We start from the raw sequence: 17016 nt of genomic DNA on the forward strand, positions 1-17016 counted from the left end.
GATGGTTTTTGGAAGCAACAATGATCTTTCAGTCTGATGAACAAAGTCCTGCACTCCCAAGGTAGGGTGATTTCTAAGGATGTTTAATACTCTAAAATAGTATTAATCATCTAAAGAAACCATTAAACATTACTTAAAACAGGCTACAAGCAGACTGCTCAGTCTACAAAAAAAATGTGACTCTATTCATACACACTACACATTACTACATTATTGTTCTGTTCGGCAGTATTAGCATTCATCAATGCTAGTTTTATATTTTCTTATTACCTTTCAATTCCAACAGAGAACTTGATATTCCTTTATTCCTACATGAAAACTGTAGGACATCCCTTGGGTATATCCCTACCAAACACAACAAAAGAAAATATATTATGTTGTGTTATTCAGCATACAGGACTTCATAATGTCCATCACTGGGTTACAAGTTTATATTATATTATGGGTATATAAATATAATGATTCTTGATTCTGATATTTTTTCTTTCAACCTAAAGATAAACAACACATAGAAAGGAAGTCAGAGAAAAATATAAGTAAAGTTGACGTGTGGTGTGGAAATGAGCAAAATGCATAATGAATGTGACGTCACCATTTCTATCAAATCTGTTACAATAATTTTAATAAGTTTAATATTGCTTGTAGAAAATAATTTTGAAAGAAACTGGAAACAAAGTATTGGTGTGTGTGTGTGTGTGTGTGTGTGTGTTTGTGTAGTTCGCCAAGGCCTCATCACGAATGGACCTGCAACCACCAGCCGTCACACTCTCTGCGTGAGCTCAGAGCTCATTATTACTGACCACTGGGTAAAACTGTGACCTCACACACCTGATCCCCCTGGTCAGGGGAGACAATAACTGCTCTGCTTGTCAGTGGAAGAATCCCAGAGGTGACCAGCCCCTAGTGGGGTTTAAACTTATGCCAGCCATAGCAGTCAACACAGATTTGGCCCATTTACCATTGAGACATGAGGCTGTGTGTGTGTGTGTGTGTGTGTGTGTGTGTGTGTGTGTGTGTGTGTGTGTGTGTGTGTGTGTGTGTGTGTGTGTGTGTGTGTGTGTGTGTGTGTGTGTGTGTGTGTGTGTGTTTCTTTAGGAGAAAGGAGGCTTCAGATGACCACAGAGTTAGAATTGTCAGCAGTAAAGATATCCTTATATGGTATAGTAGCAAGTGCATCTAACTATAAATCAAGTTGCAAAAGCTTGAATCTACACCAGAGTTGTCTAAGGAAACCCCACACAAGCCTGCATTTTCTTTTGTTGTTTACTGGAAAAATAAAGTAAAAGTAAACTGTGGTAACCAAGGTATCATACTGTGTTCCAGGCTAAAGGATCTTATGCAGCAAAAAGCATAAATATTTAGCAGACACAGCCCAACTGCAACGCAATGCATACCTTAATGCTGACTTAATAGATTTATTCAATGTGCTCATATAGAATGAAGAAATAGAAAGAAAAAATAAATAAATATATTAGTTCAGTCATGTGCAACCTTAAAAAACAAGTGTGGAGACAAAATGACACTAAGGAATTAGCCATACCTTAATTCAAACATCCAACTTTACTTTCATTCAATGTGCTCAGTTGGAATAAATAAATAAAAGGATCAAAGGAGTATCTTAGTTCAGTCATGTGCAACCTTAAAATCATGTGAAGACAAAATATCATTGAAAGGAATGAACCTGTAAGTCCTTACAATCCTAACATGTGAAAAAAAATGCATCTGGCACAAATGACATTTTAGCTGAAATAGTAAAATTTGGAAATGACTCTGTGGCTGACTGGATGCACCTCATATGTAGGCTAGTATACACTAGGAAAAGTGTACAACAGATAATAACTGACAGAGTAAAACATTACAAATATAAAATTAAGGTTTTGGGTACTGGCACCTCAGTGGGCCTTTTTTTCTTGCAAGTTTGTTGTCCTTGGCCAGTGTCCCTCCTAAAAAAATAATAAAGAGTAAAATAAAATAAAATCTTCAAGTATTTTACAGTATATACATCCAAATCTGCTTTTCTGTTCCTCATTTACCTCACAGCCTCTCATACTCCCTCTCTTTTGATTAGTACGCTGTTTAACTCTTCTAATGTGTTGACTGAATTTCATCCACCAACTGCAGCAGTCACTATTCGATCATCCCCCTCCTCTATATTTAACAATCCTTCAAAATATTTGACCCATCTTTTGAACATTGTATCATTCTCAGTCAGCACTGCCCTATCACTTACTTTTACAGTCTCTTTATTTCCAGATGTCTCTTTCCTTGTCCTCTACTTCTTTCTAGAAAATTTTCTTGTTCACCTGAAAGTTTTCTATCAACTTACTACCCCACCTCTCATCTGCTCTCCTCTTTTCATCTTGCACTACCCTCTTTGTTTAGTTTCTCCTTTCTCTGCATTTGTTTTTCAATTCCTCATCCTTCTTTTGCAGCCAGATTCCATGGATATGTTTCTTTTCCTGTACAGTGACACTGAAACTGAAAGTCAGTAGTTCTTGCTCTACACATAATTCTAACAGTAAATAATTACAATTGCAATTAATTACCATAGAATTCACATGAAGTCTGGCATGAAACATCTTCAATAGTATATATACCTTACTTTACACCATCTCCAACTCGTCTCACATCGTACACCTGCTCAGCACAACCCACAACTGCGCTTTTGAGACACTGCCACTCTTCTTCCTCATTACCCATTTCCTGGACTTTCATCACATTCCACTCATTCACAATCTTTTCCTGGTACTCTGCTGTCTTCTCCGTCTTCAACACACTCACGTTCAAAACTTGCTCTATCTTATCCCCTTGCTGAGCCTTTATCCATCTGCTGTCAACTCTCAACTTCCCCTTGACCAGGCAATGGTCTGACATACCATCCCCAGCTCCTCTCTCTAAACCTTCACATCCAACAACTGTTCACATTCCTTGACACAATCACATAATCTATCAGTGCTCTGTCTTCCACCACTCCATTCACCTGACTCATCCATGTATATCTATAGACATCCTCATTCTTAAATATTGTGTTCCTAGTCAGTAGTTCTTGCTCTACACATAATTCTAACAGTAAATAATTACAATTGCAATTAATTACAATGGAATTCACATGAAGTCTGGCATGAAACATCTTCAATAGTATATATATATATATATATATATATATATATATATATATATATATATATATATATATATATATATATATATATATATATATATATATATATATATATATATATATAACATATTACGAATTCATGAAAATCTGTTAATGATTAGTCATTTTCTGTTTTGGCAAGTAGTCCCCTTAAAGGGAAGGAAAGTGGTAGAATCAGAGAGAGAGAGAGAGAGAGAGAGAGAGAGAGAGAGAGAGAGAGAGAGAGAGAGAGAGAGAGAGAGAGAGAGAGAGAGAGAGAGAGAGAGAGAGAGAGAGAGAGAGAGAGAGAGAGAGAGAGAGAGAGAGAGAGAGAGAGAGAGAGAATGTGATGGAGCTAGATGCATGGACATGAATAGACAGAAAGTTCCATAAGAGTAGATTAGAGTAGATTAGAGGAAATTATTACATACTAGTAAGGCAAATCATGTGGGTATAAGAAGGCTCTTATAGAGTAGAAGTCTCAGAGCTATAATACTCAAGACTGAATGAATATGTTACAGTGAGATGGGTGAAGTAAGCAATGAAAATGCACTGGGACAAGTTAAGAATCCTGCTTTACCTGTTCCCTTGCAATGTACCAAGGAACAGGCACCAGAAAAGGCAAACAGATTGAGGATATAAAAGTATCCCTGCAGTTGTTTTTTCATTCTTTGCTTTGAGTTCCTCCAAATTTATATACCTAATTGGTTTTGAATGTTAAATGAGTGATCAACTAAGATTAAGGGACTGTTACACATTTTTAACAAAAAAAAAAAAAATGTACTATTTTTGATAATTTTTACTCTTTTACACAATAATTTCCTCAGCTATTCAGCCTCTGTTAAAATTTAAGGCCCTTTAGCCCCTAAAGGACTGGTGGTGATGGTTTCCTCCTACTAGAACAGGTCCTCCAATGTTAAACATCAAAAATAGCCTGTATTCACACACACCTTAAACTTAGCCTGCAAGAGCCCAGAAGAGCACGTGAAATAGACTTTGTACTCAACATCAAGTCCTCCTCCTTCTAATTATGCTATCCAGTTGTCTGTCTGTGCAGTGGTTATAGAGACAGCAAGCTGAAGAGGAGGGTCTTTTGGAGAGAGTGTCACTTGCTGTCCATGTGTCAGTTTTGCTTGACTGGATATGGTTAGCACCTAGTGAAAATGGTTGCCCTGAGCTCTCTTCACACATGCTAAATAGTTTTATGAAGTTTCTACCCTACTGCACTCTCACTAAGATGGGTAATATGCGTGGTGCTGAAGTGTGAGGGCAGGAGGAAGTGGGCAGAGAATCAGACTTGTCAGAATCCCTGTCACTGTTCAGACATGGTGAGAGTGGAGCAGAGACTGAGAGATTAGCCTAACTAGCTTGCAGTATTATCAATGAGTAACTCCAAAAATTGACAAAAAGTAACTAAATTTAGAGTAAAAATCACAAAGTACTTATAATCACCTCCAGTCTTTGCCTGGTAAAGTGGTTATAGCTGCCTCTGGTCCTTAAGAGGTTAAGGCTTAATTTTAAATATATTTAAATACTGAAACATATTCCTATAAGATGTATAAGCGCATACATCTCAAACTTTCCAGGTATATGTTTGCATCATCTATATGAATTCATATAGAAGATATGGAGATATGGTAATAACTGTACTGGCAAGAGTCAGGACAGGAAAAAGACAAGGTAGAGGTGAGAAGGCAGCCGACATCATCAGTTCTCTTAGAGATGTGGTGCTGATATGTTGTGACTTGCCTGTTCCCTATACATATATACTGTAACTGTGATTTGACTGTTTGTCTAATAGAAGATCCATACACTAAAATATATAAAATCAAGCTGAAAGAAAGTGCAAAAGACATTAAAATTGGTCAGAAACTGCCAAAGTTATATGATAAGGCCAACAAATAGCCACATGCCATTTGCTTGCACAGGAGGGAGTGTGCATTGAATAAACTGAACAAGACATGAATATAGATATCATGAAGCCCAAGAAAGAGAAATTAGCAAGAAGAACCTGATTATCCATAAGGTATATTGTAGAGGGTGTGTCATGTGGGAGTCCCTGACCCCATGGTAGTTTCTCTACAACACACATGCTGAAAAAGAGTTTACTGATACAGCAGCACTTCTCATGTGAATATTTTTTATTTTGTTTTCTTTCACTATCTCTTACTAATTTTATATTTTTTTGATAAGATATTCCTTGAACCTAACATTAAGGAAGCTTAATTAAATAAACAATGAAATCAGAACTATTTTGTAGAGGATGTGGTAGTTAAATTTAATATATATATATATATATATATATATATATATATATATATATATATATATATATATATATATATATATATTATATATATATATATATATATATATATATATATATGATAGAAAGATACGCAGATAGAAAAACATAATAGAAAATTTTATTAGTGACTATGCACACACTTCGTGCAATCATCTACAGTCTGTTTTGTCTGGGTCCTTTTGCAGATGACATCCTAAAACCTGGAAACTGAGTTGGCAAGATAAATTTTTGGAGGACTTGACAGTCCCTTGTAAGTCAAACACAGGCAATGTCCAATTTTAGTTCTGGGTCTGATAAATAACCTTCCCATAGTTCAGTGGTTTCCAACCTTTTTGAATTCTCGCCCCCCTTCATTAAATGACAAGTTCCCTACGCCCCCTCCACTCTGGTTTAAATACTGCTATTTACTGTCATAGTCGGCACAAGTCAGAGATAAAAAATTATACAATACATAATTATGTATGTATGACTGAATGTATAGGCTTACCTTTACTTGTGTGATGGTTGCGCTTGCTTCTCTGAGCAGAGTTTCTCAAATCTCAGAGAATGTGATGAAATTGAGACCCATAATTCCTTTTCTATTACTAAGCGAGAACGGTATTTTGTTTTGCAACTGAACTAAATCCTGATTCACACAAGTATGATGTCGCAAAACGTAATAAAATGTCAATGGCCTTAGTTGACAAGGAAGGGTACTCATCTTTAACTTGCAACCAAAATTTTTCCTAAGGTCCTGCATCAAACACAAGTTTCAGTGAACTGTCACATGACAAATCAATAAGTTGCTCTTGGTCAGCTGTAGAGTGTGCTTGTAGAGTTATCACCAAATGGGTTCCTTATCCATTCCTAATCACTTGTGTCTACATCTTTGAAGTAAAATGAGCACTTCCCCAGAAGAGTGTTCAAGTGCTCAGCAAACAATTCATTTCCACCTAGTACGCTAGTATGTTTGAGAAACTCTTGCAAGTTTGGTAACATATCAAAACTGTTATTTTCTACATTCCTTTTCCATAACTCAATTTTCTTCATAAATACACGTATTTTGTCACTCTGTGTGAAAATATTCATGTCGGGCCCCTGCATAGACTGATTCAGTTGGTTAAGTTTCTCAAAGATATCAACCATGTAAGCAAGTTTTTTAATGAAATAATCATCTGTGAACAAGTCTCCATCTTTGTTTTTATTTTCACAAAGGAAAGTAGCAATTTAATTTCTAAGTTAATACACTCTCTGGAGTACTTTTCCACGGGATAGCCAGCGTGATTCACTGTAATACAGTAGAGCAGTGAGTTCAGCACTGTTCTTTATGTAATTTACAACCCTGACAACATTTTTTGAGCAAATTACCTAATTCTTCATTCATACTGCCTGATGCAAGTGCCTGTCTATGAAGCATGCAGTGCATCCATGAAGCTTGTGGAACCTTTTCCCTCACCAAAGCTTGCAGTCCAGCATGTTGTCCTGCCATTGATTGGGCTCCGTCAGTGCACAGTCCAACACAATTTTCCCAGCTTATTCCATGTTCATTGAAAAAATTGTCAATCATGTTGAAGAATTCTACAGCTGTGGCTCTATCAATAATAGGTTTACAAAACAACAGATCTTCCTTAATTTCATTGGCAGATATATAGCGCACATAAGTTACTAAATGAGCATTTTTCACTACATCAGTAGCCTCATCTACTTGCAACCCAAAATGCAAATATTTAAGTACATCTGTCAACTGATCACATAAATCATCACTAATGTCTGAAATTCTTCTGCCAACTGTATTATCTGCAAGAGGAATACTGCATAACTTGTTGGCACTTTGTTCACCAAGCATTATTTCCACCATGTCAATAGCAGCAGGTAATACCAAGGTTTCTGCTATGTTGTGAGCTTCTTTGCATCTTGCAATTCTGTAGGAAACTTTATAAGAAGCAAGCAAAGCACTTGCAGCTGTGGTAGATGTCTTCGTGAAAGCCTGCCTCTGTTTATTAAATTCATCAAGTCTCCTTTTAAAAAATTCCAGAGATTTGCTAACATGTTCAGGGTGCTGTGTTTCAAAGTGGCGCTTCAATTAGCTTGGTTTCATGCTGTCCATGGCCAAAATATTTAAACACAACACACATTGAGGTCTCTCCATTCCACTAACAACCATAGATGTAAATCCAAGCGAGAGATAGCTGTCGTCATACTTTCTGGTTTTCGTATGCTTGCTACTTTCATCACATTTACTGGAGTGAGGTTCACTTTCAGTTTCTTTCCTTTTGCCTTTAATCAAATACTTTTCCATATTTCAACAGTTTAGTGAAATAAACAAACGCACACACTCAAAACTATTCCTTAGCTTTGTAATTCTGCAATTAACAGTTATTTACAAGGCACTTGTTACGTCCAGAACGGTCACAAAGCTACTGTCTTACTACCGCACCCTCATACTACTGTGGCGGCGTGGCCACACGGCCGACTCCCAAAGCTGGAGTACTGACGTGTCTGAGACGTGAACCGAACGGGAACCATACGAACGATGCATTGTTTCTGGTAATCATTACAATATTTATATTTACAGAACGTTTCTCTCTTTATCTTTTATAGTTGTTTAATTCCTTAGTTACTTAGTAGCATTTGAAATAGTTTATAATTGTATTTAGACAATAACATTTCATAATTCATATCTGAAATGTTTTCTCAATACTTAACCAATTATGTATTTCATCAAAATCAATAATGTTGATATATAATTATCTACTAAGTAATTTTTCTACTTTATGAAGTGATTACGCCCCCCCCCACCCAGGCAGCTCTTCGTGCCCCCTTAGGGGGGCACACCCCACAGGTTGGAAACCACTGCCATAGTTCATGCACAAACTGTTGAACCCTTGAAATTCAACATTCTGAAATTCTGAAACTTGCAGACATTCTTACCATGGCTTCTTAAAGCAAAATAGGTAGTTACAAATAGAAATCAAGAGATGCATCAGAAACTGTTTTAAAAATATGGGTGATCATCATATTACAAAGCATACACACAATCAATTATGTGAACAACTTTATATGGGAACTCCTAGAATTACTGTTGCAGTAACACACCAGGAGTAATGGATACCAAAATCTTTCTTAATGTACAAATTCATTGAAGAAATCCATGTCAAGAAACTACTCAATTCAGAGAACAGCATATTAACATAATACTGTAACATTCAGAGCTGTTAATATGTATGGCCATCCCACATATACTACCAAATATATTTCCCTCTCATCACATTCAAACAAAGCACATTTCGAATCTCAGTATCTCAGCAAATAATTAGATTACTGAAAAACTGAAATACAACAGCTACAAAACTGTGCAGAGAAAACTATCCAAACACCAATGCATGTGAACTGTGTGGCAGTACTGAGCTAAATATAAGTAAGAACGTTACATCAATGAACGTTTCCAAGACAATATTCCCTTACCTGTTGGAGTTTCTGAGAGTTCCTTTGCCTTAGCTTGAGCTCTCTTCAAGGCATCCTGAAACCAGTCAGGATTTTCTGTTTCATTTTTCACATCTTCACTGAAGGGGAGGGAGTCAACCTGCAAGAAAAATTATACTAAATAAAAAATATATTTCTGCACAAAATATGTGAGATCATACCTTGACTGTGGTAGTAGCTTCATTTACTGAACTGAAATTAAATACCTTGAAAGGTAAAAAGCTACCAATAAAATCTTCTCTTATTCTTAGCTTACAGTACTGTACATTTATCCATGATCTTACCATTCACTTCAGTGTTTCAAACTGTTAACATGAACTTTTAACAAATACTTCACAGCCAATAAATGAGAAATACTTATATGCAGACTGCCTCATATCTTGGATATATTTACATGTATATACATATAAGGAAATCAGGCATGGTAAGAAGTGTGAGGAATTTGGTGCAGCAGGTGTTGTGAGAATAAAGTGGGTGACAGTGAGGCTGGAGTAAGAACTATGGGGATTTTTGAGTGAAGATAGGCCTGGTAGTGACAGGAATGAAGAGACAGGTCTCCTGGAATTACACCAGTGAATATTTACATTTCTGGACTGAATATAAATGTATAGTACTACTTGAATATCTAAATATTATATTTAGACATGCAATAGTTGAATTAAAACTTAACAAACTTGTTTCCACACCTTATGAATGGCATAAGGTTTTTATTCTCTCCCTCTGGCACACTCTGAACCCTTAAAAGTCATCCACTCCAATCATATAAAAAAATATCACCTTGTCATATAACTTTCAGCAACACTTCCTCAAAGCTTTCTCCTTCGCATCATTTCATGAAAGAGCAGTGTCACACATCACATCCTTCATAGTGAACAGTGTCTGGAAATCCCTAACTGAAGCATCTGAATCCACTAGTTTGTATGTGAAAGATCAGTTACATTTGGGGTTAACTGATGGCAAAACTGTTTCAAGGACAAGTCATAGAACAGTCATAAGACTTCTTGAGGTGAAGACACTTAAAATGAGCAATGATTTCTGACAGAAAATGCTTGAGAATCACTCCTTGAGCATTTCTGATTTCTAATGTCCCATGCATTTGTCTGTGAACAATAAATCATTGGTACTTTTCCACTTGTTTTTTTTAATAGCCTAGGCTTCATATATTTTCTAAAAACTACCAAACAACATTGCATTTTTTTCTGAAGCATTCCCAAAGAGCAGTGTTGTCTCACATTCTTCATTCATCTTGAATTCTGATGCTTCTTTCTCTCCTCTACCTACTTGCATCCTGTTGGGCAAACAATACCAATAATGACAATGCCTGTTTTGTCAATTTTAAATATCTCATAAGAGGTGAAAGTTGGTGCTCTTCTGTGAGGAAATATCACCATTGCATTCTGCAGCATCTTTATCAACCAAATTGTTCTTACTGCCTACATTGAGGAATTGTATTCGTTATCATCTTTTACAGTTCTCAATCAGTGAGCTGAATATTTTATACAAGTTTCTAATTTTAGGTCCTTACAATATTTATTTGGCTTTCAATAACCATCAGACTAACAGTCAATTTCCTTTAACATGTCTGCCTGAAAACCATATGTACAAAGCTTTGTCAAGTGTCTTGTGCTGGATAGCACATATTACACTATAGAATTTCTCTTCCTCTCTTTCCCTTCAGGATTTCTGCCAAACTATGTCCATAATTATATCCTCCCATTTTTCCAGTCCTGAGTCTGGTTGTTCCTATGACTCTGTTAGTTTCCTCAATATTACACAGGGACCTAAGTTTAATCCTGATTATCCTCCATTTTCTGTGCATTTCTCAATTCTCTGGACTTCAATTTTACTTGTTAAGTTACTTCTTTCTTCCTATATATGTTCCATCTGAGTCACTACATTTCACTTCTCTTTCCCTTACTGACATGTTGTGGATTTTCTCTTTCTTAACACCAAATATCAATGTACATTTTTCTTGTCCACAGTATGAGCTGACAAGCATGCAGAATCCTCTTTGTTCCCTTCATCCTTGTTGCTGATGGGAGGAGGATCACCAAAGACATTTCTTGTTCCTTTTAACAAGGTTAGCAATCATACTATGGTCAGATAGTTGCACAATTTTCATTGTTTTTTTATGATATCCCCTAACTCTAGATTAAGACTTTGCCAATACATTTTATGCCAGAACGTGTACAGATGTGAAGCCAACCACAATGTATGGACCATAAAGGAATTAGAACATAATAAGAAAATTTGTAAGAATACTTGATTTACACTTCCTAATAACAAAATGATAGTGAATCTTTTCTGCCGAGAGACAACAAAGGTACCAGTGAACCAAAAATTTGTTATTTGTAACTACACCACCCCTTAAGCTAGTGGATATAACCACCACAAATAACATACATCTCCCAGCATGCTTGAGGATAAAATACTGTAAGGCTTGTTAACATGTATGCGACATGGAGACACCGTTGCTCCACAACTGAGTATCAAAACATTAGAGGATTAAGTCATAAGAATTTAGAATTTGAAAGAAGAGAGAATTAAGGAAAATGGAGACAACATAAGAAATATTTTATTTGTTGATGACTATTCTGATGAGGTGGTCAACAAATTAAATACTTAAGATTATTTTGCAGTTATAAAGGAGATGCTAAAAAGCAGGTCTGAAAATAAATATATAGGAAAAGGAAAATTTTATTAAGCTTAACAGAATTTTCTTCAGATAACTTTGTAACAATGTGGATGCTCTATCTGGTGATCAATAAGGCAAAAGGATATCAGACATAAGGGAAGGAAGGTCACAGATGACAAACTGAGGAAAGGGATGGGAACTGAGCACTTTCAGATAGAAAAGGGTGCTTCGGGCATGCTAAGAGGATGACATTAAATGAATGGATGAAAAGAAATAGAGATCTGAATGCATTTGGATATTTTAAAGGAAGCCTCAACAAAAATTTGGAATGAAGAGGTCCAAAAGGACATTAGAAATTCAGGCATGGGCACAGAGTTGCTTGAGACTGTGCAGCCAGCAAACCACTGCAACAACACTGATACAAGCAAGCATGTAAAGAGATTTTTAGAATAATTAATGATGATGATGATGATGATGACACATTTCCAGTTATTACAGAAGGCAAAACATTACAGTGAGCCCAAACTCCTTTGACTCAATCATGACAACTTATTTTATAGAACTAACACACTGAGTTCCTGTAGTCCCTTGAAAGAGCAAGTCACAAAATTTGCTCAACAAAGGAGAACAAGCTATCGAAGACTTATCACTCACTGCTACATGACCTATCTGCATGGGTTGTTGATAATGATACAAAAATATATCATAAATATTCAGTCTCAAACTATAAAAAATGTAGTTTTAACATAGGTGATCTACATTGACAAAACTTTCCAAAATATATGTTTCTACAGAATACATTCTACTATTCACAATCTCAATATATCTTTCAGCAGGAAATTACTTCTAAGTGCATCCCTTATGTGAAGTGAGGTCTTCCTAAAGTACTTACCCTTTCATCAACATGTAAATGTGGTTTGACTTCATCTGGATAAGGAGGTGACACATTATCTTGCCTGGGGTATGTATGGGCTGCATCAGTCTGTTTTGGAACACTCTGGCAATATGCCTTTAGCTTGTTAGTGCCTTGTCCTGATGATTTGGATTTATGTGATGTTGAATATTTTTCTTCTTTTACTTCTGTAATACTTCAGTAAAATTAATAACAAGTAAATCATGTAATAATCATTAACATTATTCTCTCTACTAAACAAGGTGATGGCAAATGAGTGTGGCCAGGACCCATTCATCTGTATCAAGATTCTGTGAATGCCCATCAGTGGATGAAAAAGTTGGCACAAATAACTAGCTGCTTCTTTATAACACACACCATCTCCCCTCACTTCTATGTCTGTGCTTATTTATTTTTTTCCCCAGTCATTCCTCTACTCTTTTTTATTCACCAAATTTAGTTATCTATCGTATACCTTAAGACCAATATTAAGCAAAGGGCATGAACACCTGACACCATATAGGTGATCCAAGTTAAACCACTGACAGTTTTCAAGATAATGGCATAAAAGGACTAATGTGAGGGTAGTGATAGATTCTTGTAATCTTGGTACATAACTGCTTTCATGTTTATATTCTTTTTCCCCCCATTTTATTCCTTCTACCTTACTTCATTCTTGTCTCATATTCTTCCTTTTTCATATGTGTGTGTATATATATATATATATATATATATATATATATATATATATATATATATATATATATATATATATATATATATATATATATATATATATATATATGATCTATTTCTGTCTATCATTATCTCCAGTCTTCCTCTCTCCAGGAGCATCTTTAATGCTCTTGGAGGCAGAACAGCCTCCACTTCTCCCTTCACAAACACTCCCTCCTTGCTTGATCAAGTATTCTGTCTAAACCTACACTTCTTTTACACATGTAATCTTTCACCTTCCAAATGCCCTTCTCCTATTAGGACTTAGTTTCATTCACATATGCTTTCATTACAAACTCTTTATTTTCATTCTCTCAACATGGACAAGAGAAGAGAAGAGAGATGAAACACATATGAAAAAGGAAGAATATGAGACAAGAATGAAGTAAGGTAGAAGGAATAAAATGGGGGGAAAAAGAATATACACATGAAAGCAGTTATGTACCAAGATTACAAGAATCTATCACTACCCTGATTGCTAAGAAGCAAGACATGACCACTGAAGAAAATAAAAAGATTCAGTGAGTCATTACAAGACTAACAGTGCCAGAAAAAAAAGCAGCAGATTACAAGAGGATATATTGAAGTGGCTATCACAAAACCGGGTAATAGGTGCTTAAAGCTATGGAGCAACTTAAAAGACCTTCCCACAGTGGCTGGGGGTTTCTAATTTTTAGATGCATCGCAGACCTGGTCATAGAGCCCGCCTGCACATGCCACAAGAAGTGTTGCAACGCTGTGATGGTTGCAGCGAGTGACATGTTGCTATAAATGACTCTGTGTGATTATTCTGATCACACTATAGTGTTCACATGAGTTTTTCCTACTTAATGTAATAATATATTTCAGCATTCAATGATTAACTATTGGAAATAGTGAGCATAAGTAAAAGATGTTACAAAATTTTTTTTCAACATCTTCACAGTTCAACTCATTGTAAAACCATTTTCTGTTTTGTTTTTTCGAGTGTTTCCAGTACATCCTGATTCAACAGTCACTGCTGAGTCTGACTGCGTCAACCAAAATTGGCTACCCCATATATGAAGTGAGTTATGGCAAATAATTCACACATTTTTTGTGCTTGAGCTTGATCTGTAGTGATGTGGCGATAGCTGCATATCTTGCGAGGCAGAAACCTTCACTTATGCCAATAAATCAAAATATGTAAAATATGGCAGAACGGTTGCTCTGACGAGGAAATGTCATAAAATAAGAAAGATGTGCTGTCAAAAGTTACCTACTAGGAGGTGTTTCTAAGACTGAAATCGCAATTTTTATATCCGATGGACACCAAAAGGTGCTCCTGGCCAAATCATTGTTGTACCTTCCAGGGGTCAGGTCGAGCAGTAGATTGTAGAGATGTGTGGTAACAAAATTAGAAGCTGCTTGCTTCACTAGGGGAATTGGGTAATAGACAAGAAACTCAGTAGTACCAGGCCACTGAGGGCAGATGTATGAGAGGCAGCTAATGACATGGACAAGAAGGACAATGGGCACAACATATGCCTTCTTATTCCTGATTAGGTGAAAATACCATTTAAGTGTGTCACTTAAAAATTATCCTCATTCAAAGTTACTGGAAAATAAACCATATGATCAGAGTACTAGGAAATAAATCTTATACCAATGAAAGGCTTGTTGGGGAAAAAAATCACTTTAACATGGCGTATATATTATGAGGTGTAGGAGACAGGAATATAAAAAAGTAGACAGAAAGACAAGTTAGACAGACCTCTCAGACCAGAAAGGGTCAAGATAAGCAAGCCACCTGTCACAGTACTCATAAGTAAAGCCTAGCAGTTGCAGTGCAGTCCAAAGTGAAATGTTAAGGTTATATAATGGAAAGAGAGGATAAGGATAGGGTATGTGTAGAATGTATTTTTGCACTGAATATTAAATGAATGAAGAAATATTAATCAGAAATGTAATATTGAAGTGTTTTGAGATACTTAATATAATCTGATGAGATATGAATCAATTTCAAGCAACTTTTTCTTATTGTACCAGGATGCTGTGTATAACTGTTGGAAGTCAACTGTTGCAAGTGCAAATATATGTAAATAATACAAATTAAGTAAAGATTATAAAACTCACAAGTGCCCTTTTTAGAAATTTAGGGATGGAAAAAGATTGTGCAACATAAAAACAAGACATATTAAAGACTATACATACCTGCAACATAAAGATGTCAGTTTAATTGTATGATTTAGGTTATCAAGAAATTGCCATATAAAGTCTGTGTAAGATGCCTGCTGTATTTGCCTCTCCAAGAAGAAAGGGATGTATGGAAACTTACTTACCTTACATTGCATTATCTGTGCCATTATAAAATTCAAATATTAAAATGCATCAAACATTTATTGTAATGCAATATTTAATAATATCTGAAATCAATAATACTGTATTTCAGCATTCATTTTTCACCCACAGAATATCAATACAGAGCATTGGGTCCCAGCCATCTGAAAACCAGCTAATCATGCAGACACAAGGGTTTAAACATAAAATTTTGATAATAGAACTAATAAGAAATTGGGTACAAAGTTTCTAGAGACCTATGTGTTCCATAAAACATTCAACAGTAATAAGTTCAACAAATAATTCTTAAGTTCTGGAGCACTGCTAAATACTGCACCATCTATAGCAATGCAAGACATGACAAATATATTGATCTATTTGATCAAGATAAGTGATTCATATAACCAAAATTTATGCACATACAAGGATTTTCTCACACAATTTATCTCTGTCTCTTGTAAAATGTTTTGCATCATTTTGCATATGATACATGCTATTTTTATTTTTATTTATTTTATTTTATTTTATCGTGAAGTGGCTTTAATGAAGCACAAGTCAATTATTTAATTTATTTTATATTAATGAAAAACAAGTTGGAAAAATCAATAGTTCAATACATTACACAATGTATTTAAGACATCTATCCAATAATTATGACATGGTTTGTTTAAAAAGTGCTTTCTGAGAATGATGTAGAGTTAGACATCTTTGTGGGTAGGCAGAGGCATCAAAGCAAACATAACTGAGAAACTGCTGATCCAGATCTGATCAACAATACACATTCCTTACAATGATAGAGCAGCTAGCCACAACAGCAGTAAGACCAACAACAGAGACTGCATATGTACACTATGTCCATACATGAGTGAGTGTGTGTGTGTGTGTGTGTGTGTGTGTGTGTGTGTGTGTGTGTGTGTGTGTGTGTGTGTGTGTGTGTGTGTGTGTGTGTGTGTGTGTGTGTGTGTGTGTGTGTGTGTGTGTGTGTGTTACAAATGAACCAAGTGAAGGTGATCTTGAAGAATTATTTGAAATGTTAAGAGAGATTCAAAATGGAATATCACAGACCTAAGCAAGGTTAGGAAAAATAGGAACTCCCTTAAATTTTTTTCCAGGGAGAAAAAAGGAAACGAAAGAGCACAGAGTAGACAAATGGAGAACCACAAAGAGATGACATACGTAATTCATCTGGGCTGGCACTGAATATACAGATACCTAGCAGATATGAGCAGAGGTTAGAGCTGTCCTTAGCCCTGCAGTAGAATCACAAAGGCTAATGATGATGATGAATTCCTTCCAATGATAATCTCCAAGTACTATGAATTCTTTAACTATCAACTGCCAACTGCATTTGTTTCTAGAAGTCACAACACTACAGTGCAACAATGAAAATACTAATTGTGGTATTTAATCATGATTTTTTTATAACTTGCTTAGACTTTACATTTTATAAATGACCTATAAATTACTAAAAAGAGCAATACTACTTTGTGAGGTTAGGACTTAACTTTAATATTTAAGTGATACAATGATTTGAAACAATTTATAAA

The 17016-nt window shown here is 35.6% G+C and overlaps 1 protein-coding gene across 4 annotated transcripts in view; it reads right to left on the reverse strand.

Moving 5' to 3' along the window:
- LOC135107507 (SURP and G-patch domain-containing protein 1-like) overlaps positions 1-17016 on the reverse strand; it is a 46117-nt gene that overhangs the window by 17796 nt on the left and 11305 nt on the right. For all 4 annotated transcript variants that reach the window (XM_064017457.1, XM_064017456.1, XM_064017455.1 and 1 more), the window contains exons 3-4: positions 12437-12624; positions 8892-9009 (exon numbers count right to left, since the gene is read on the reverse strand). In XM_064017457.1, the coding sequence (XP_063873527.1) occupies positions 8892-9009; positions 12437-12624 (306 nt within the window). The remainder of the gene's footprint in view (positions 1-8891; positions 9010-12436; positions 12625-17016) is intronic.

The sequence above is a fragment of the Scylla paramamosain genome, chromosome 15 (genome assembly GCF_035594125.1).
Source record: "Scylla paramamosain isolate STU-SP2022 chromosome 15, ASM3559412v1, whole genome shotgun sequence".
NCBI classification, from domain to species: Eukaryota; Metazoa; Arthropoda; class Malacostraca; order Decapoda; family Portunidae; genus Scylla; species Scylla paramamosain.